At 36.7% G+C, this 23,850-nt stretch overlaps 1 protein-coding gene across 2 annotated transcripts in view; it reads right to left on the minus strand.

Moving 5' to 3' along the window:
• The window catches only part of sv2 (synaptic vesicle glycoprotein 2), a 28,483-nt gene extending 10,418 nt beyond the window's left edge, over positions 1-18,065 (minus strand). The window contains exons 1-10 of one of the 2 annotated variants that reach the window (XM_057835857.1): positions 17,717-18,065; positions 11,790-11,888; positions 6,375-6,536; positions 6,133-6,295; positions 5,935-6,056; positions 5,681-5,862; positions 2,439-2,519; positions 1,871-1,960; positions 1,709-1,797; positions 1,521-1,648 (exon numbers count right to left, since the gene is read on the minus strand). In XM_057835857.1, the coding sequence (XP_057691840.1) occupies positions 1,521-1,648; positions 1,709-1,797; positions 1,871-1,960; positions 2,439-2,519; positions 5,681-5,862; positions 5,935-6,056; positions 6,133-6,295; positions 6,375-6,536; positions 11,790-11,888; positions 17,717-17,798 (1,198 nt within the window). In that variant the 5' untranslated portion in view covers positions 17,799-18,065. The remainder of the gene's footprint in view (positions 1-1,520; positions 1,649-1,708; positions 1,798-1,870; positions 1,961-2,438; positions 2,520-5,680; positions 5,863-5,934; positions 6,057-6,132; positions 6,296-6,374; positions 6,537-11,789; positions 11,889-17,716) is intronic. The other variant, XM_057835858.1, reaches the window with a different exon arrangement.
• Between the last annotated feature and the right edge of the window lie 5,785 nt (positions 18,066-23,850).

Below are 23,850 nucleotides of genomic sequence, written 5' to 3' on the forward strand. Positions count from 1 at the left end.
TTGAGTTTCCAGTTATTTCTACAACTCTGATTTTTCTCTCATAGAGTGATTGGAACAGATACTTCTTTGTCACAAAAAACATTCATGAAGTTTGGTTCTTTTATGACTTTATTATGGGTGAACAGAAAAAAGTGATCAAATCTGCTGGGTCAAAAATATACATACAGCAGCGCTAATATTTGGTCACATGTCCCTTGGCCATTTTCACTTCAATTAGGCGCTTTTGGTAGCCATCCACAAGCTTCTGGTTGAATCTTTGACAGAATTGGTGCAGTTCAGTTAAATTTGATGGCTTTCTGACATGGACTTGTTTCTTCAGCATTGTCCACAAGTTCTCAATGGGGTTTTGGGAAGGCCATTCGAAAATCTTAATTCTAGCCTGATTTAGCCATTCCATTACCACTTTTAATGTGTGTTTGGGGACATTGTCCTGTTGGAACACCCAACTGCGCCCAAGACCCAATCTTCGGGCTGATGAAGTTAGGTTATCTTGAAGAATTTGAAGGTAATCCTCCTTTTTCATTATCCCATTTACTCTCTGTAAAGCACCAGTTCCATTGGCAGCAAAACAGCCCCACAGCATAATACTACCACCACCGTGCTTGACGGTAGGCATGGTGTACTTGGGGTTAAAGGCCTCACCTTTTCTCCTCCAAACATATTGCTGGGCATTGTGGCCAAACAGCTCGATTTTTGTTTCGTCTGACCACAGAACTTTCCTCCAGAAGGTCTTATCTTTGTCCATGTGATCAGCAGCAACCTTCAGTCGAGCCTTAAGGTGCTGCTTTTGGAGCAAGGGCTTCCTTCTTGCACGGCAGCCTCTCAGTCCATGGAGATGCAAAACACGCTTGACTGTGGACACTGACACCTGTGTTCCAGCAGCTTCTAATTCTTGGCAGATCTGCTTTTTGGCGATTCTCGGTTGAATCTTCACCCTCCTGGCCAATTTTCTCTCAGCAGCAGGTGATAGCTTGCGTTTTCTTCCTGATCGTGGCAGTGACAAAACAGTGCCATGCACTTTATACTTACAAACAATTGTTTGCACTGTTGCTCTTGGGACCTGCAGCTGCTTTGAAATGGCTCCAAGTGACTTTCCTGACTTGTTCAAGTCAATTCAATAATCACTCACAAGAAATTTCTAATTTGTGTTGCTGTATGTATATTTTTGACCCAGCAGATTTGATCACTTTTTCTGTTAACCCATAATAAAGTCATAAAAAACCAAACTTCATGAATGTTTTTTGTGACAAAGAAGTATCTGTTCCAATCACTATCGGAGAAAAATCAGAGTTGTAGAAATAACTGGAAACTCAAGAGAGCCATGACATTATGTTCTTCACAAGTGTATGTAAACTTTTGATCACAACTGTACAATGGTAAAAGTCATTAAAAAATATAAGTTTCAACATTCATTTCAACATTTCTATCCATCATGTCAAGCCCAACGTTATTTAATGTGATTTATACATGAGCCTATTAGTCAACTGTTTGCAAATCATTTCAACATAAATACTACGCACCAACAGTCTTGACAGGGTAGCAACTTTGGTTCTGATGTCCAGACGGGATGGACACATTGGCGCACGGTGATCCGCCATCTTCCACTCGTACGAACAGCTCGGGGAACCACATCCACAGCCCGTAAAACCTATACACAAACCCAGTCAAGTTATTTTTATTCATTGAGCGCCTTATAGTGCCATCTTACCCAAAGGAAATGCAGTAAAAGATGATCAGCAGTATGAAGCTTCTGGATTTGAGGTTTCCATCAAACATCTGACAGACTGGCATCACCCCCTGTTGTGTGGTGATGACATGTTTACATTATTGACTTCATTTTACTTTGTCATGGGTCTCCTTTCTTGCTCACCTTTTTCAGAATAGCGCCAAGTTTTCCACATGGGTGCCGAGTCTTAGTTTCGCGTACTCTCTGGTTGATGTTCACGTGCAAAGAAAATGCCTTCAGAGAAGAAAGTTAAAATTAAATACTATGCAAATTAGGAAAAATAATAATATTGATGTTGGGGGACATACTCAAGAGTGTATTTTATTCATTAAAAATGTATTCATTATATAAAAATAATATTTCAATGATAAATTATTAATAATACAATAAATAATATAATTAAAACCTGGCGTCCACATATGTGGTGGCCTCACTTGTATCCCAAATGTTAAGAGTGTGGTCCACTTGCCACAAAAATGTGATGTCCAAGCACATGGAAGCCAAATCTTTAACTGGTTACTTTTTTGTTTTAAATTACCAAAATTCGTCAATTGCCCTCTAAAGAAGCTCTAAACCCGCATGTGGCTCTATTGTACCTCTATGCATCTTTGTGACTTTGGAATGTAAAGAGTTTTTAAATTTACTTGAGTTTGTTCATTTTTTCAAAGTAATTAAGACATTTTCTCCCTGATAGTGTCCTTTTTCTACATACTGGGGGAGACACTCTTTTCCCACGCATGTTCAGTCGAAACATCTGGCGGAAGACGTGGATGGCCTCCTTCTCTCGACCGGCCTGCAAAGACAAAACAGATTGCGTGCCTTAATTTTTTCCATTATCGTTCAGGCCTAATTTATACTAGTCCTTCTAAAAAAATTAGCATATTGTGATAAAGTTCATTATTTTCTGTAATGTACTGATAAACATTAGACTTTCATATATTTTAGATTCATTACATACAACTGAAGTAGTTCAAGTCTTTTATTGTTTTAATATTGATGACTTTGGCAAAAAAACAGTCAAGAAAAACAAAAAATCGCTATCCCCAAAAATTAGCATATTTCATCCGACCAATACAAAAAAAAGTCAACCTTCAATTAATTATACCAGCTATGCACTCATTACTTGGTCTGGAATCCTTTTGCAGAAATGACTGCTTCAATGCGGCATGGCATGGAGGCAATCAGCATGTGGCACTGCTGAGGTGTTATGGAGGCCCAGGATGCTTCGATAGCGGCCTTAAGCTCATCCACAGTGTTGGGTCTGGTGTCTCTCAACTTTCCACAGATTCTCTATGGGGTTCAGGTTAGGAGAGTTGGCAGCCCAATTGAGCACAGTAATGCCATGTGCAGTAAACCATTTACCAGTACAAATGGAAGCATGAAGTGCTCCAAAATCTGCTGAAAGCTAGCTGCATTGACCCTGCCCTTGATAAAACACAGTAGACCAACACCAGCAGCTGACATGGCACCCCAGACCATCACTGACTGTGGGTACTTGACACTTGACTTCAGACATTTTGGCATTTCCTTCTCCCCAGTCTTCCTCAAAACTCTGGCAGCTTGATTTCCGAATGACATGTAAAATTTGCTTTCATCTGAAAAAAGTACTTTGGACCACTGAGCAACAGTCCAGTGCTGCTTCTCTGTAGCCCAGGTCAGGCGCTTCTGTCACTGTTTCAGGTTCAAAAGTGGCTTGACCTGGGGAATGCGGTCATTTTCAAAGTATCGGACTCGGCAAAAAAATATTGGCCATGCCTTTTTAAATTTTTTTTTTTTTTTTTTTAATTAAATCGTTTTCTAATTGTATTTAACGTTACAGACGTAATATGTTACACTCATCCAGAGTCTTTAGTTTAGGCTTAAGGTAGGGTTATCACATTTATCCCAATAACGGCGGTAATTCATTTTTTAAAAAATGTATCACGTTAAAATATTTTACGCAATTAATGCATGTGCTGCACGACCCACTCACGCATTGTCGCGCTCAAACTGTAATGGCGCCGTTTTACCCATGCAAAGAGATAAAAGGCAGCGTAAAATGAGTAGAGTGAAATTTGGCAGCCTTCGGAGCCTTTTTTTAAATTGGCTAAAGCCTTACAATCCCTCTCCCTACAATTAGAAATATCATGGCAAGCAATGTGGGGAAGCAAGGTAGCAATTGATCTTTTTCTTAACATCTTATGTTATTTCCCAACGCAGAGAAGATATATCAATTGGTAGCACTACGCACAGTCATGGTTCCACTTCCCATCATGCATTTGGGCATGGCCACAGTATCATTTACTGAAAGCTCAACAAATACACTAAATGGCAATATTTAGTCACAATATACAAAGTCACAAGTCTTTCTATCCGTGGATCCCTCTCACAGAAAGAATGTTAATAATGTAAATGCCATCTTGAGGATTTATTGTCATAATAAACAAATACAGTACTCATGTACTGTATGATGAATGTATATATATTCGTCCGAGTTTTATTCATTTTTTTCTTAATGCATTGCCAAAATGTATATGATTGGGAAAAATTATCGGGAATGATTGGAATTGAATCGGGAGCAAAAAAAAAGCAATCGGATCGGGAAATATCGGAATCGGCAGATACTCAAACTAAAACGATCGGGATTGGATCGGGAGCAAAAAAAACATGATCGGAACAACCCTACATGTAGCCCATTTCCAGCACACACCTGTGCATGGTTGCTCTGGACGTTTCTACTCCAGACTCAGTCCACTGTTTCTGCAGGTCCCCCAAAGTCTGGAATCGGCCCTTCTCCACAATCTTTCTCAGGGTGCGGTCACTTGTTCTGGTTGTGCAGAGTTTCCTGCCACACTTTTTCCTTCCCACTGAGGTGCCTTGATACAGCACTCTGGGAACAGCCTATTCGCTCAGAAAGTTCTTTCTCTGTCTTAGCCTCTTGCTTGAAGGTGTCAATGATGGCCTTCTGGACAGCAGTCAGGTCGGCAGTCTTGCCCATGATTGCGGTTTTGAGTAATGAACCAGGCTGGGAGTTTTTTAAAGCCTCAGGAATCTTTCGCAGGTGTTTTGAGTTAATTCGTTGATTCAGATGATTAGGTTAGTAGCTTCTTTTCTTGATATGCTCATTTTTGGAGATAGGGATTTTTGTTTTTTCTTGGCTTTTTTTGCCAAAATCATCAATATTAAAACAATAAAAGGCTTGAACTACTTCAGTTGTGTGCGATAAATCTAAAATATATGAAAGTCTAATGTTTATCAGTACATTACAGAAAAAAATGAACTTATCACAATATGCTAATTTTTTGAGAAGGACCAGTATATTCATTTTACTTTTTAAAGGCAAACAAAATAATCCAGAAATACAATAGCATTGCCAAAAGATACAAAAATGATGATGATGAAAGATGTTTTATAGTCTACAACACTCCCGGAAAAAGCAGAAGCCGAAGTACTGTAAACAGTACAGTCCAGTAACATGTTTGGATTTTTTATTCAAATTTAAAAAAAGAAAAGAAAAACCTTTTTTCGGTATCGGATCGAGACACGGTATTGGCATATTCTCAAAATCAGGTGAATCGGACGCAAAATTTTTTGTTGTTATACGAATGCTGTATTTTTTTATATCAAACATTTGACGATTATTTAGAGCGTGACTTTTCTTTATAGTAAGTGTACATAGCTAATGCTAAACTGTACGCTTTTTCAGTCTTACGACGGTCTAAATTGGGCAGTGGTCAGATCGCGGACACCATATCTGGTGGATAGGTTGCGCCCGAATTTTTGGGCAGATATTTTGGTAAAAAAAAAAAAAAAAATGCAACTGATACGTAAGCACATACGGTATGTACTTTTTATACTTTCTTTTGGATTACTGTTTTAGCTTGGTCAGAAGGCAAGAAAAGCCTGGCTGCCCACCAGGCTTGTAAAGCACTGCTGGAAACCCTGCAGTACTTGTCTTACATTGAAAAGTCTCACGTGTATTTTTGCTGATACCTCCATAAGGAACTTGGGGCTCTCAGGCATGAACATCTTAAAGATAACAGCTGATGTGAGGCTCGGGATCGAGCAGAGCACCACAAACACTCGCCAGCTCTGGAAGTCCAATTTCCCCAAGGAAAAATGCGTCCATGTTCTAGGGATCACCAACCAGGCGAGACCTTTACAAACAAAATACTCAACTTTACGTGATATTCACCCAGAACGTGTCACATTTTGTGGTGTCTTGGCACCTGCAGCCAGAATATTTCCCGCCATCCAGAAGGTAGCAAGTGCGCTGATCATCGCACCACGCCTCTGTCGGGGCATGAACTCAGAGAAGTAGGAGAAGATGACGGGAATGGAACCGCCAACACTGGAACAAGTAAAGAGCGAAAAACATTTCTCCACTGTGCGCAAGGTGTCGCCTGCTTCCTTCAAAATATCCTCACCCAACGCCGCTGATGAACCGGAGCAGCAAGAATAGCCAAAACCATGGCGCGATACTGGCTAGCCCTCCGAACAGGCCATTGACACTCAGGGAGACCACCAAGACGCTGCAGCGCCCCCTCCGGTCAGCCAAGTAACCCCACATGTAGCCTCCCACCATCATCCCTAGCAGAAATGACGCGTACTGACACATTAGCAACCGGCTCGCTTCTTTGAACTTCAAGACTGAGATACTTTGACCTACCGAGGAAAATGGAGGCTGTCAGCAGGCCCATGTCGGATGAGCTGAGCAAGAGATCGCAGCGTGCGGTGGGCAGCAGGAAAGACACGCAGACGATCTCCACGGCGTCGCTGGCGTTCGCCCAGCCGCACACCAGCAGTAGAAGCCAGTGGAACAGGCCGAAGCCTGTAAAGAGGAAGCACAAAATTCATAGTTCTGCTATTAGCTTCAACTGACACATGATCCGTCTCACGGTTTCAAAATGAAGTATGACACCCTCTAGTGGCAATAAGTGGAATGTAGCAGTTATGATGAAAATGATGAAACTCTCACCTCAGAAACTTTCACATTAAAAGCCGCAAGCAACTAAAAATGATACTGCAAAGTAGTGCTGCAACGATTAATCGATTAACCCTTGAGAGTCGAAGGACGCGCCGGCGCGTCCTCAGCGCACGTCTTCTTTGAAGCGCCCTCAGGTTTTAATTACGTCACCCACATGCCGTTGGTTGGTCTCGTTTTAAAGTGCGGAAGTTGCGGTTTACTCTCGTTATTATTTGAAGTCAATCGACCAACTAAAACGTGAGATATTGTCATTTAAGTTTTATAGTTTTATTGTCCTCTCAAAAAAACATTAAAACGCTGCATGGATCATTTGTTTATGTCTATATTTCCATCATTTCTTGACCTTTTTCAAAACGGAAGCTCCATGAAAAAAACACAACTCAAACGAACCCTTTCGAAGTCACAGTGGAAGCACAAAATGCGTTTTTTTTATCTATATAACTGCCGTGCGAGGTTCCACCGAACGAGAGGGAGGAGTGTTCTGAAGCAGCGAGGTGGCGAGCGACGGCCGTTTGGATCGAGCAGCGACTTTGTGTGACTTTGAGAATGAATGGAAAACTAAATTTAGCACAAGCAATTGTGCTTTTTGATCAACTTGAGGAAGAGGATGGTCCAAATTCGTCATCATCGTCTTCTTCGGAAGAGTCCTCGAGTGAAGATAGTGACGGATTTGAACACGTGGGTGACGCCATCGACGAGCAGAGGTAAGCCAACTCACTTTTTTTTTTTAATGCTGAAAAAGTTTCTTTTGAAAGTTTCTTTTGATATTGCAAGCCAAAGTTAATTTTGATGCAATATAAGTGTGTGTTTGTGTATATAATAATAAAATGTGCATATCAGATCAAAGTCGTACGTGCACTTTGTGTATCCCAGGCAGGAATTTATAATTTGTATAATTTCTTCTTTCTATATGAAGATTAGGGATGTAGCACATATTCAGCTATGGTATTCTTTCTATTGTCATACATATAGATTTCCATTATTATTTATTGCTGCATATATTTTTATTTTATACTTTATTATTTTCATAAATACTAACTTTTTTTCATGAACATTTATAGTGGCAATGAAAGTAAAGTGAAATGAAAATGGAAGGGTGGAAAGAGGACCAAACAGCAGGACGAAACTGCTTTTCGGAGTGGCATGCCTGAAAAAAATTTAACTTGTTTATTGTAAATATTTTTGAAAATACTTTTTTTCCCAATGTTATATATATATATTTCCCCCCCCCCACAATCAGTCTTCTCAATTTGTGTATTTAATGTGTGTTCAAGAAGCTTGATTGTGTGTACATAGTTTTCATCAGGTGATGGGCCGCAATACCTAAACTCATAAAGAGATGGTCTTTAAACACTTTTTGTGTTAGATGGTATATATTTTTTCACTGTTCTTCACTGTTTGGGCTGCTGTATATAACCAGTTTTGACTAGAGCATGTATAAAGGCAAAAAACGCCTATGGCTATACCTGTTGTTTATGTTGAATTGTCAAATATAAGACTATTTATTCTAAAATTTTTTGGTTGAATGTTCATCCTAACATGTTGAATAAATATTACAAAGTTTCAAAACGGTTCGTTACGCATGTTTGGTTGTCAATTAGACATCAATATTAAAAATTTTGACAAAACGATTTTGGAATTTTTGGTCTTTTTGGGCCCAAAATGATGATTTATAATTGGTCAGTGAAGGAAACAACAGTTTGGACATGAAGTTCAAGGTGTCACAAAAAAAGGGACCAAACCAGACCATCGTAAACAATTCTTTCTTTGAAATATAAAGGCAACTTCAAAGGCATGCAAAATCAGACAAAATAGGCCCAGACCTTAAAGGGTTAACTTGAGTATTCGATGAGAAAAAAATATTCGAATTAAATTTTGCTGTTTCGAGTATTCGGTTAATTAAAGTGGTATTGTAAAGGTTTGTTTTGAAAGTGTTTGCATTTAGTTTTATTGATGTGGGTGGATACACGGCCTTCTAGTCTACCTCATTTCACATGGCTGAATCCATCTGCTCCCTGTTAAGACCAACATTAGCTAAGTTTTTGTTTGAGCTAGTGTTTTTTTTTTTATGCATTCGTAATGTAGTTCATAGGTATATTTAGCCATTATTTGTGGGAATATGTGTCTGAACCATTTGTTAACAGCATTTTTTTTTTTTTAAAGTTAGCATTTTATAGCATTTAAGCTAGCAGACTAAGTTAGCCAACTCTTCTTTTTTTGTATATAGATCTTCATTTTCTGATTTTTTTATACCATTTGAGGCTCAGCTGAGGTATTTTAATTTTTTATGTTCCTTATCCGATTACTCGATCATTCAAACTAAATAGTTCATCGATTAATCGACTACTAAAATAATCGATAGCTGCAGCCCTACTCCAAAGTTGCTCAGTGTATCAGCTGATAAATGGAATAATATAGTTAGCATGGTGGTGTTGCTAATTTTTTATTAAAAGGACGCCTATTTAATAATTGTTGACGTTGACTAGACGTCATTGGCATTAAAACACGAGCATTCTCATGAGGATCAGAAGCCGTTCATTTGCATACAGGATAGTGCTGCAACAATTGATCGATTAACTCGAGTAATTCGATAAGAAAAATCTTCAAATCAAATTTTCCTGCATCGTGTATTTCTTTAGAGTGGCGTTGCAATGGTTTATTTTGAAAGTATTTGCTCAAATTTTATTGATTTGGGTGGATACACTGCCCTCTAGTGGCAACAGTGAATATGACATAAGTCATTTAACATGGCTGAATCCAGCTGCTCCCTGTTAAGACCAACATTAGGGAAGTGTTTGTTTGAGCTAATATGTTTTTTTTTTAATGCATTCATAATTTATTTAGCTGTATCTTGTGGGAATGTGTTTGAACAATTTGTTAAGAGCATTGTAATTTTTTTTTGTAATCTTAGCATTTTAAAGCATTTAAGCTAGCAGACATTTTCTATGCAAGTTAGCCATTTGTTCTTGTGTTGTACTTAGATTCTCCTGTATTTATTTGGGTTTTTTTACCGTTTGTGGCTAAACTCAGGTATTTTAATTTATTTTTCAATGCAGCCCTAATACAGGATGATTGCTGAGTACTCTTTGGTTAAAAACATGTCTTTTAAACTATATTATATTTTTTAATTTTCTCAGATTCGATCAATTTTCAAGGCGAAAAACATCTTTGCAGTAGTGCTGCAGCTATCGATTCTTTTAGTAGTTGATTAATCTATGAACTAGTAAATTCGAATAATCTAGTAATCGGATAGGGAACATAAAAAATTAAAATACCTGAGCTGAGCCACAAACAGTATAAAAAAACTATATGAGGATTCAAGTACAACGAAAGAACAATTACTTACAAAGCAAAAGTCCGCTAGCTTAAATGCTATGCTTAAATGCTAACTTTTTTTTTTATTTTTACAATGCTCTTAACAAATGCTTAAATACATATTACCACAAAAAATGGCTAAATATACCTATAAACTAAATTACGAATGCATTAAAAAACATTAGCTCAACAAAAACTTGGTTTTATCAGGGAGCAGCTGGATTCAGCCATGTGAAATGAGTTATGTCATATTCACTGTTACCACTAGAGAGTAGTGTATCCACCCAAATCAATAAAACTAAAGATGTCCCGATCAATCGGCATGCCGATCATGTCATTTTAGTCAAGTATCGGAATCGGCACAAAAATATCGGACATGCCTTTTTTTATTATATATATACTGTATATTTTTTAATTAAATCGTTTTCTAATTGTATTTAACGTTACAGACTAAATGTTTTACACTCATCCAGAGTCTTTAGTTTTGGCTTAAAGTAGGGCTATCAAATTTATCGCGTTAATGGCGGTAATTAATTTTTTTAAAATTAATCACGTTAAAATATTTAACGCAATTAACGCATGCGCTGCACGACTCACTCACGCATTGTCGCGTTCAATCTATAATGGCACTGTTTTACCTATATATAGTGCTAAAAGGCAGCGTAAAATGAGTAGAGTAAATTTTAGCAGTCTTTTGAGGCTTATAGTAATTGGCTAAAGCCTTAAAATCCCTCTCTCAACAATTAGAAATATCGTAGGAAGCAATTTGGGGAAGAAAAGTAATAGTTGATCTTTTTCTTAACACCCTATGTTATTTCCCAACGCAGAGAAGATATATCAATTAGTGCCACTACGCACAGTCATGGTTCCACTTCCCATCATGCATTTGGGCAAAACAGTTAAATGGCTACAGTATCATTTACTGAAAGCTCAACAAATACACTATTTATCCTTTAAGAATTACAAGTCTTTCTATCCGTGGATCCCTCGCACAGAAAGAATGTTAATAATGTAAATGCCATCTTGAGGATTTATTGTCATAATAAACAAATACAGTACTTATGTACTGTATGTTGAATGTATATATTTGTCCGAGTTTTATTCATTTTTTTCTTAATGCATTGCCAAAATGTATATGATCGGGGAAAAATTATCGGGAATGATTGGAATTGAATCGGGAGATAAAAAAAGGAATCGGATCGGGAAATATCGGGATCGGCAGATACTCAAACTAAAACGATCGGGAGCAACAAAAAACATGATCGGAACAACCCTAAATGAAACTAAATGCAAACATTTTCCAAACAAACCATTACAACGCCACTTTAATTTAACAAATTGAAGCAGCAAAATTTAATAGAATCATATTTCTAATCGAATTACTCGAGTTAATCGATTAATTGTTGCAGCACTACTGTGAAGTTTAGAAAACCTTGACAAAAGCACAACAATGACATTAAAATGTCAAGTCTGTTTTTGTAGTAATGGCTTACAAATGGCTGAATAATTCAGCTCGGCTGAAGTCTGGCCACCAGAACACACTATCTGAAACATTATCACGTAGGAACACCCGCAACACCTACTGGTGCGACACCCCTGCTATCATGTCAAAGTCAGTAAACAGAAGAGCAGTCATTTATCAGAGTGCTTGATTTGTTATTACAACAAGTATAACGAAATGCATTTCAGGTTCAGCCCAAGCGAGACAGTAAACAGTACAGTATTTGTGTACGCTCCCTCAATTGTGAGGATGAGCAATTGATGCATGACCTTTTCAGTTACCTGATGCCTCAACGGCTTCCTCATATGTTAATCTGGTGCCGGCGCCCTCGTTGACATCGTGCTGGGATCTTGATGTGCTTCTTTCAAATAAGGTTTCATCTAAAAAAGAAAAATCAAATAAACATTTATAAAGGAATATTTTATATAGTGTTTTATGTTTCTTTTATTCCCGTAGAACAATATTTCAGCCACATTTTTTTTAATCACTCTATAAAAGCTTTAGCCTCATCTAAGGCAGTTACAACAAATCAATTAAATCCATTAATAAATTAGTCGCCAACTAATTTGGTAATCGATTTTTGCCGGCAGCTATGAGCAGTCCCGTTTGGGTCCTTGTTTGTGTGTATTGTGAGGCTACGCTAGTGATTAGAGCAAGAGAGAGAGAATTCACTGCTAGTCTGCTACACTCAAGTTGGATTGCTGAATCAATAACTTTAAGAAGTGTCGAGAGCAGGGGCGTCACGAGGTTTTAAGAACGGGGGGCTTAGCCCCCAGGAGTTACACAGGATGTAAGTGAACGTAGAGTACATGCACAAAAGCTAACAAAGATTGATCATTTATAGGGCTGTCAAAATTATCGCGGGCGGTAATTTTAAAAAAAAAATTAATCACGTTAAAATATTTGATGCAATTAACGCACATGCCCCGCTCAGACAGATGAACAAGTGGAATGGATTGGATAGCGACGCACTGAAGGGGCTCTCAACCTTAGTATATGAAGTAAGGGGAAACTGACAGATTTATTATCATACTGACGTTAATAATGACAGGTTATGTGATTATTGATTTAAACTAATATCCTGGCAAATTATTATTAATTTTTCTTTTATCACAGACTAATTATATTTTCTGTTGTTTTATTTATCTGACGTTTTGGCGACGTAGTCGCCCAAACATTTCAGGTGAATAAAACAACCTTAAACAATTGTCTCGGATAAAAGCAAAATTCATAATTTATAAGCATAGCCAAAATTAACTCAATAAAATTAGTATTCTGGCAACTTCATAGTGAATATGCCAGCATGTTTTTTTTTTTTTTTTTTTAAATAAAACAACACCAAATTATTTAGAATATTAAGAATATTTTAAGCCCCCCTAAAACACCCCTAACGATGCCACTGGTTAGATTAATTTTTGTGTTTTTAGATCCATTGTGCAAGTGTGTCAGAGGTGAGTAAATGACGCCAATTGTGTTGTTTGTATTCTTTGCTGATGAGACGTTACTACTTAGCACGGAGCGCTAAGCTAGTGAGCGATTATGCTAATCAGTGTCTTAAGTGTCTATTTGTATTGTATTTGTTTAGGAGAAGCTTATTAGCACTTGAATTATTGTTAGAAAGAAAATTTTCTCATTTCTTTTTAGAAAGAAACCACACACATAAACCCATTCATTCACATAACAGCTTTCAACACAAACTCTCATTCACACTGTATCAAATTGTCATACAAGAGTGTGTGCTTTGAAATTGTATTTATGAACAACTGTTTGATAAAGAAAATGGATTCATTACAGTCTGCCTCCTTCTTATTCGATTTTGTTGTTCAAAGAAAATGAGTCATTGACACAATTTATATAAGATAAAAAATGTCGATCAGCAGCATTTTTTTTTTTTTTTTTTTTGAATGAACAAAACTCATACTCAAGTTTACTGTACTTAAAACTGTAAAGTTGTAGACTACAGTAGTTAAGTCAGGAAGCCATCATAAAATATTATATTTTTGAAGGAAACAGTCATTCATTTTGTCTTCATAGTTACTTACAAATTACAAATGATTTACAAAGTTAAATTGTGAAGGTAACTGAAAAAAAGTCACATTTAAACGATGAATCGATCAATCGTTTAATCATCTAATTAGTCAATTATGAAAATAATCGTTAGTTGCAGCCCTAGCCTCGCCATTAATCGTTTAATTAATCATCTAATTAGTCAATTATAAAAAATAATCGTTAGTTGCAGCCCTAGCCTCGTCATGTGATTTTATGAGAATATTGCCATACTTTTAGAAGGGGAAGTTACAGAATGTCAGGTTATGCAATACTAAAAACTGTGAGAACGATAGCCATGTATTTAGAATCTAAGGAAGTGCAATCAACACTGTAAGGATATGAAATCAGGAAGACAAATTTTTATCTTGAAAATTTCACTTCAAATAGATTGGACGTTCATCACCATCATTGGGGCGCCAAAGAGTTTATTACTTTTTTCTGATATTACAAATAAGGTTTTCACTTGTTAGGGGTTAAGTCAGTGGTGTCCAAACTATTCCATAAAGGGCTGCAGTGGGTGCTGGATTTCATTCCTACAAAACAAGATGACATCTTTTCACCAATCTGGTGTCTCACAAGTTTAATCAGTTGATTGCAGTCAGGTGCTGCTTGTTTTAGCACAAACTTCATTGGTTAAACTGTCTGTGCTCAATTGGCAGGAACAAAAACCAGGACCCACAGCGGCCCTTGCGGACAGGTTTGGACACCCATGGGTTAAGTGGATGCTTTACTAGTTTAGATCAGGGGTTTTCAACCCAGTCCTCAAGGCACACTGTGGGTCCTGGTTTTTGTTCCAGCCGATCCAGCAGAGACAGTTGAACCAATGAGGCTTCTGCTAAAACAAGCCACACCTGACTGCAATCAACTGATTGCACTTGTAAAACACCAGATTGGGGAAAAAGTGTTGTCATCTTGTTTGGTAAGAATGAAATCCTGCACCCACAGTGTGCCTTAGTGGAATAGGTTGGGAACCCCTGGTTTAGATGACTGTTTACCCACCAATTCATCGTTTAAAATAGCTAATATTTTGCTTACCCCATATTAGATTTAGTATAGAGTACAAACAAAATATTCAATTATTATTATATTACTGTGTTGCACATAAAGTATTTCAGTCTAAGCAAGCTATAATTACTCACTTATAGCCCAAGATCTATAAGTTAAGTTCTTAACCTGGGTACGACCGAACCCCAGGGGTTCGGTGAGTAAGCCTCAGGGTTTCGGTGAAGGTTAAGAAACCCAGTAACCCTATTTTGTATACTGACTAAATCTATGCAAAGCGGTTATTTACACCAGGTTTTGGACTGGTTTGCCCTCAATTTACAGGGTTTATTCCATTTCTTGCAAATTCTAGTCTTCTATCTAATGGGAGGAGAAATTGTTTTGCTCAGTGGAAGGTTGACTGGCCTACAGACGTGTATTAAAAAAAAAAAATCACATCATTTTACGCCATGAAAATAGTATGTGATGCAAGGATGCGACAAAAAAATGAGAATGTAGACATAAAAACCAAAAACGGAACAGTGTGAAATTGGTTTGATTTCACTTACCAATGTGAAAATCAACAGCAAAAGGCAAAATTATTTGTAGTAAATTTGAAATCTGGAGAAATTTGAACAGGAATTCACTAGGTTTTGAACTCGTACAAAAATTGCTTTATTATGAAATTCTGAAGGGTTCGGTGAATGCACATGTGAAACTCGTGGGGTTTGGGTAACTTTAGCTAGGTTAAAAACCACTGCCCTTGAGTAAAAATTTTCTTATTTATTTATTTTAATGAAACAAATATTTCTATACTGGAGTGCCACGTCAAATTTCGTTGTTCACAATGTTCATTCGTTGCTGTCAATCATAAGCGGATTTTAAGGGGTGGGCCAGGCCTGCCCTGGTGGCCGAAAAGTGTCATTGCATTAAAATGGCTTTCCTATATATATATATATATATATATATATATATATATATATATATATATATATATATATAAGTTGTAAAGCAATAAAACTGCAACAAAATGAATGAAATGAACAAAAAAAAAATATTTTTATAATGGGTCAAAATTATTATTCGAACAGATGTGACTAGCACCTTAGACGGTCATTTGCTTTGCATTTAATTTTCACAACAACAACAACAACAACAAAAAATAGGGGAGGGCAATTTTATTTTTCAAACGATTTTTTCTTTGATTGAAAATATATAAATAGGCAACTTTTTGGGGGGATTGAATGATTTAGACACAAATGTCCTAACCATAATATGGCCCAAACACATAAAGGATTGCTTCAATGAAATAAAACTTTTTCAATGAAAAATTAAGCGTTCAAATGCAAATTTTTAATCTAAATTATTTTTCCGCATTCAAAAACCTTTTCTATGATTGAATTTTTTCTTTCTTGTGTGATTTTTCTTTTTGAAAATAGTTTTTTTTAAGCAACTTATTTTTTTATTTTGATTGACGACAAAAACGCCCTAGCCAAAATGTGGCCTAAACACAAATCAGCATCGATCAAAAAAGTTGCTTGCATCAAAAAAAAAAAAAAAAAAAACTTGACTCCAATCCAAAAAAAAAAAATCAAAGCAAAATAGCTTTCACATGCATTTTTTTGAGTTTCAAATCTATTTTTGCATTCAAACACATTTTTTTTAAAAGTTGAAGTGACTATTTTCTGATTGAAAATATATATTTTGATTGAAGCAACTTTTGTTTTTATTGAAGCAATTTTGGGGGGATTGAATCATAAAGACACAAATCTACATCCATATGGCTCCGCCCAGGGGATACAATTTTTGATTGGGGTAACTACATTGGCACAACACCGGCGGGCGTACCATATTCAATGGATGATGATCTTGGCGAAAAGTATTGCCTAAGCAGCCTGATTTAGAATTCCCCTCAAGAATGATGGGAAACAAAAAAACGCTCATTGTCAACTTATTATTATAAATATTCTTGAAAGTTAACTTTATTGCTGACACTGCGTTTCGGGGTCATCAACATGTTGTGCCCGCGTGGCGTCTCCGCTCGTCTGCGTGGCTGTCGCGCGCCTGGTGGGGCTCGTGTACGGCTGGATGTGCTCGGGTGGGGGGTCCCGGTGGCGGGATTGGCGATGGGGCGGCGTAAGGTCGGTCGCCAACGGGCTTACACTCACAAGGGATTCACACGATTACTGGGTTCTAGATCACAGAGCTGATTTGTGTACACTCTACCCCTTTCAATCATTTAGCTTATATACTCCCCCCCGTCCCCCTCTTTCCCTGGTCAACAGGCCCCCCACATTGTGTCAACCGGAAATATATCCAGCTGACAATAGCACCAACATATTAGTAGTTAGTGTAGGCATTCAATGTATTTGTTGTTGTTGTTTGTGTTTCTTTTCCTTCTTCTCTTGTGTTTCTTTTCTTATGTTCCCCCATAACCCCCCTCCTAACCATAACCCTAACGAGGTATGTTGAATGATCACAATGGGAGTATGTCAGACTCTCAATGTGAAACATCAAAAATGTTCAGATCATCCGGGCACTTAGACTTCCATTCTCCGTGTCAAACAGCTGAACATGACAGGTTTGAAAAAATAAAAATAAAAAAACATGTTGTGCCCCCCTGCACCAAAAGTCAAACTCCACCTATGCTGTCAATGACAATAAAGTTCTCTTCCATTCTAAACACATGATTACTTGAACCCTGCTTTATTGACTGTGAATGATTTTGTTCATGCAAAAGTTAAAGAACGTTTCTCTGTAATTCAGAAAGCAAAAACACATAGATTTCAAGTTATCCCTTCTCTTTGACATACTTTCAGTTTCATAAATTGTCACTGCCCTTAAAAACGAAGCATACAAATATTCTGACAAAACATTCCTGGCTCTCCCTATGAACATACTCTGAATTTATACGTTTTCTCTGCTTTTCTCACAGACCTAAAGCTCTGCTCCTGAGCCTAACACTGCGGAAAACAACAATATTAGTCAAGTTACTAATATAGATACATTCAAGTTAGTTAATTGGTAAATATAATCATTAGCAACGGTGTTGGCAACAGCCCGTTGACAACTAGGCACTGTAATGTAATATGCGTTGCATACAATGTTCAAGCTGCAAAAGTGGATGAATTTCTAATACGTAATACTAATCAAATAAAAACTTAACAAAGTATTCTACCATCATTCGAGTCCAACTCATCGTGAAGTCGACGTTTCGCCGTGAGAAGCGGCTCTTCATCGTTCGAGCTGACAGATGGCATCCCCAAACTCGGTTGTCATTAGCCGTCAGAAGAACTTATCTGCATCGCCGCTCCAACTCATTTTTGCTGTCCAACCCGCCGTGTGTGCTCGGTCCCGTGACTGGGGAACTCGGGCGTTATCTTACTAGTGAGTTAGCGAGGCTAACGGGCTAAATTGGACAAGACGCGAGATTGTGAACCCACTGGAGTTCTGGGTAGCAAAAAACGTCGAAAAGCAAGTCTAGACAGTGACAGGGCGGGGCGCCATGTTGTTACCAATACGGAAAGAAAGGCAACGCATTTGTGACGAGTTCCCTGTGTAACATACGTGAGGGTATGATTATATTTTCTTTTTTTTCAATGTGCCTCCTTTATTTTTTTAAATTTTTTTTCATGTACGTTTTTTTGTTTCTTTGCATTGAACAGTTTTGCATATGTTGTGCTGTTGTATGTGTGTTTGAATTGATAAAAAAAATAACATCAAAATTAGAATTAAAATACGTGCGGGAATGTTTGTGAATAGCATGGAAACAAAAAGGAAGTTACCTGCAGATTGTGATGCGCACGGTAGAAAGGCACGTGCTGAAAATTTCGGAGACATATGCTCAAACAAAATATAATCCCAAAAAGTTCAATAATGCATTATACATTGGAGGTTAAAATAAGATACAAAGAGTAGCGATTTACCAAATGAGCTTGTTTCGAGCAAAAATGGGCGTGAAGTGTGTGTCTACACCTCTTCAAACAGTAGTTTTTTTAATACAAACATGAGACAAGATAAACAACGATTTAAAGCAACACTGGGTAACATTTCAACCTTTATTTGTCATTGTCAGGATAACAACGAAATTCAGACACCACGAGTCAGTACCTGTTGAGAGAAATGGTGGAGGAAATGTTTTGTATTCATAAATGTGTCCTCAGTTGATGTGGAAATAATGCTCCGATTGGTTGTTATTATTGATATATTATATTTTCGCCACAAGATGGCAGGATGGGACTTAAATGTCTAAAGTGCTACATTTATTACTTCTTTGTGTTTGACTTTGATTACTTTGATTTGTGGGATTGCCTGTGAAGACAGCAATGAGAGAGGATGTATCCGCATGTCGATAGAAATTACACACGTCAAGTTTTGGCTAAAAGACAACTTATTCTCTGTCAATTCTTCCTACGAATGCAACGTTGAGCTGCAACCACCTCAACAGTACCCATTAAAAGTGCTTGGTGCAGAGCAAGAAAAAGGTAAAGTGTCCCCAATGCCCCCCACAGTCCCCACCATAAATGAATAATAAATATCAATAAATTTACTTAGCCATTCATGCCCCCCGCTCCCCACAGTGTCAAGTGCAAAACTAATAATGATAATCATCCTCATAGCGGATTTTAAGGGGGGGCCAGGCCCCCCCTGGTGGCCAAAAAGTGTTATTGCATGTAATTGACTTTCCTATATATATATATATATATATATATATATATATATATATATATTATATATTATATATATATATATATATATATAATATATATATATCAGGGCTGTCAAACGATTAAAATTTTTAATCAAGTTAATTACAGCTTAAAAATTTATTAATCGTAATTAATCGCAATTAATCGCAATTCAAACCATCTATAAAATATGCCATATTTTTCTGTAAATTATATATATATTCTGTAAAATATATTGTTGGAATGGAAAGATGAGACACAAGATGGATATATACATTCAACATACGGTACATAAAGACTGTAGTGGGCATTTCACTCTACTGTCATTTAAATCTGTCTATGCTGTCCTCACTCCGAAGCGTCTACTTTTTCCAAAGCTAGACAGCTAGTGAACGACGCCTTAATAATTAGACTTCTTCCTTTTTCATCTGATTTATTAATAAAATGGCCTCAAACCATTGTCCTCTTTAGACCGTCGTAAAACTACAAAAAGTACACAAGCATTGCATTAGCAACAACGTTAGCTTAGCACGCTATACAGGTTCACTAAACATAAACAAAAAGCGTCTCATACAAAAAATATTTCGCTTACTAACATAATATGTACATTCTTTACAACAACCATACTTAGGGACAAATCTTGTCCAAGGATCATATAAGCACAACATTATCAGCCCGAGACATCGTGCAGCCATAATGAACTGGCAAGAAAACAATAAACCATGTCGCAAAGCGACCACAAGAGTTCGCTGTTGGACAGCACAAAAACCCTTGCTGTAAAACTTACCAAAAGGCAGAATACTTTCTGAGCGGGACATGTGCATTAATTGCGTCAAATATTTTAACGTGATTAATTTAAAAAATTAAATTAACGCCCGTTAACGCGATAATTTTGACAGTCCTATATTCCTATATATATATATATATATATATATATATATATATATATATATATATATATATATATAGGACTGTCAAAATTATTAATTATTATTCCTATATATATATATATATATATAGGACTGTCAAAATTATCGCGTTAACGGGCGTTAATTAATTTTTTTAATTAATCACGTTAAAATATTTGACGCAATTAACGCATGCAATGAATGACCCGCTCGCATTTTGCCTCAAACAGATTACAATGAGGCCGTTAATGGACATTAAGAGTGAAGAGAATGCCACCGGCCGCTTGGGGGCAGCGCCGTTCCATACTCATGTTATTTCTTCTACACGTGGGAGAATTAGTAGTTGTGAGACGTTTATGCTGTATTCACAATGCAACGCAAATTGCTATTTGTGCTCCACACATATTTCGGTAAGTTTTCTTTCTTTTAGTGGCAATTATGTGTCTCTTGTTGTATTTTGGGTAAGATATGTACAGATACAGTGGGGAGAACAAGTATTTGATACACTGCCAATGTTGGCAGTGTATCAAATACTTGTTCTCCCCACTATATATGTTCTACAGTAAAGGCGAGTGGATACAGGCGTTCTTTGGACCGCGCCGTTTATTGGAATAAGCTTCGGCAACTCCTTCACAACAAACATAAGTATCGTTTAGTAAAAGCACAACAAAAATAATATTCCTATCTCTCAAAAAAAAAAAAAAAATGTTCACAAAAAGAAAAGCACTTCACTCTATAGCAGGGGTCAGCAACCCTGGTCCTCGAGTGCCACTATCCAGCTTGTTTTCTTTGTCTCTCTCCTTTAACGCACCTGACTCAAATAATCATGATCGTTATTAGGCTCCTGCAGAGCTTGCTGATGAGCTGATCATTTGATTCAGGTGTGTTAAAGGAGGGAGACATGGAAAACAAGCTGGATAGTGGCACTCGAGGACCAGGATTGCTGACCCCTGCTCTATAGTAATGAGGCCCTATTCTGACACACAGTTAAACAACAATGCAAAATGAACTGGCATTCCATATCAAAATAGCTATGCAAAATACACATAAAACTTTTCACTCTATTTTTATTCTTGTTATTTTTATTCTTATTATTATTATATTAACTCTACTTTTGATTGAAAATTTTACAAATTTTATTACAACTAAAACATGAAGAGGGGTTTTAATATGAAATTACTATAACTTGCAACTATAACATTTATCGTTTAGGAACTACAAGTCTTTCTATCCGTGGATCACTTTAACAGAAAGAATGTTAATAACGCCATTTGTGGATTTATTGTTACAAGAAACAAATACAGTACTGATGTACAGTATGTTGTATGTATATATCCGTCGTGTGTCTTATCTTTCCATTCCAACAATAATTTACAAAAAATATGGCATATTTTAGAGATGGTTTGAATTGCGATTAATTGCGATTAATTACGATTAATTAATTTTTAAGCTGTAATTAACTTGATTAAAAATTTTAATCGTTTGACAGCCCTAATATATATCTATCTATATATATATATATATATATATATATATATATATATATATATATATATATATATATATAGTTGTAAAGCAATAAAACTGCAACAAAAATGAATTAAAATTTTTATTTTTATAATGGGTCAAAATAATTTTTCAAACAGATGCGTCACCAGTAGGTAGATGAGGAGACAGTGTAAAGCGCTTTGAGGGCCTGAAAAAAGTGGAAAGGCGCTAGACAAGTGTAACACCATTACCATCATGTGACTAGAGCTGGGAATCTTTGGACACCTAACGATTCGATTTTTTTTTTTTTTTTTAATGTTTTGTACATTAGTTCCAAGATTCAGAGGCTCCGACTCGATTATAAAACGATTATTGATGGACCCCCCTCCTTTTTTTTTTTTTTTTTTTTTTTTTAATGTTTTGTACATTAGTTCCAAAATTGTTCAAAAATACTCTCAGGCTAAACCAAACTACTATTTCAGTTTCAAGTTAACATATAACAGTAAACAAATATACAAAAATAACAGTAAATAAAAAACTCCAGTCCCCATTCTGTATCAGCAGCTTTAAACTACATTCAATTAATTTAATGTTGTGAATCAACCGTTAAAGTTGTTAAAATTGCTCCCGTTATTCCCTAATTTCCCTTTTGTCTACTTTCGACATGTGAAAGTTTTAAAACCATTTTAAAGATAGATTCAAGTCAATATTTTACCGATTTAGGAGTATTTTAGATAAAAAGTTAATTAGGTTCGCTTGGAAGGTTCGCTACAACAGCCTTGCAGGGAAGTGTACTGCTTTAAGATGGCGGCCGTTTACTAATGCCCGCATCTAGCTTTTTGTAGATGTGCTGCTAACGCTACCGAATCTATATTGCATCTAGTCCTATATAAATGATATCTACCGTAACATTATGTGGATGTACTCTGTAGCAGCTTTTCGGCAGCAGTCAGGTATGTTGTTGTGTGTTTTTATCTCGTGGCATGAGTTGAGCTAGAGCCGTGAGTTGAGCATTGGCATTACCCGAGGGGCCGGGTAATGAGAATCATGATGTTTAGCTACTCTCGCTCCGTTCCTCATTGCGTCCCGAAGACCGCGCGGCGCGCTGAGTGTGTTGTACTTCCGCTTTACTTGGCATATTTCAATAATCGGAATTTGGATGTTTGTGAATCGTTCTCGAATCTTCCACGGCCGAATCGCGAATAATCTAAGAATCGGAAATTTTGCACACCTCTACATGTGACTAGCAACTTGGACGGTCATTTGCTTTGCTTATAATTTAAAAATAAATAAATAAATTTGGGTGAGGGCAATTTTATTTTTTAAATGATTTTTTTCTTTGATTGAAAATATTTTTTTTTTGATTGAAGCAACTTTTTGGGGATTAAATGATTTAGACACAAATGTCCTACCCATAATATGGCCCAAACACAAAAAGATTGCTTCAATCAAAGAAAACTTTTTCGATGAAATATTAAGTGTTCAAATGCAAATTTTGCAATCTCAAATATTTTTTCGCATTTGAAAACTTTTTCCATGATTGAATTTTTTTTTTTTGATTGAAGTGATTTTTCTTTTTGAAAACAAAACATATATATATATATATATATATATATATATATATATATATATATATATTTTTTTTTTTATGCAACTTATTTTTTGATTGAATAATAAAGACAAAAATGTCCTATCCAAAATGTGGTGTGTGGTTTTAATTTGCAGTAGCCCTACGCTGGATTTCGACCTACTTGAGCATTGTAGCTTTTTTTTTTTTTTTTTTTTGCCCCCCCAGGTAAGACTAATGCCCACCCACACCTGGCATCCTGGTAACACCATTGCTGGCTTCTAATAACTTATTTTAGAAAACGAGAACAATTGTGGCCTATCAATCTTGAGTCTGTGGTTGCCTTTAAGACAAACCACTACCGCTTTTGTCCACCGGCATCGCTAAAATCCAACGAAATGGAAAAGTTACCTAGTGTTGTTTTAACAAAATATTCAAGATAAACAATATAAATCTTTTTTGTGAGAAAAAAATATATATATTTTGGAGAAATATTCGTGGGGGCTTTTTTGTCCTTCATTTCCCCCCTCTTTTTCAAATATTGTCCAATTAATGGTTTATTTACATTGCCGTTGCCCCCACCAACGTGGTCACCCGTAGGCACTTCTGTTACCAAGGGTGCTACGGCAACAACATGGCGTCCGTAAACCATGTGATTCCA

The sequence above is a fragment of the Corythoichthys intestinalis genome, chromosome 5, assembly GCF_030265065.1.
Source record: "Corythoichthys intestinalis isolate RoL2023-P3 chromosome 5, ASM3026506v1, whole genome shotgun sequence".
NCBI classification, from domain to species: Eukaryota; Metazoa; Chordata; class Actinopteri; order Syngnathiformes; family Syngnathidae; genus Corythoichthys; species Corythoichthys intestinalis.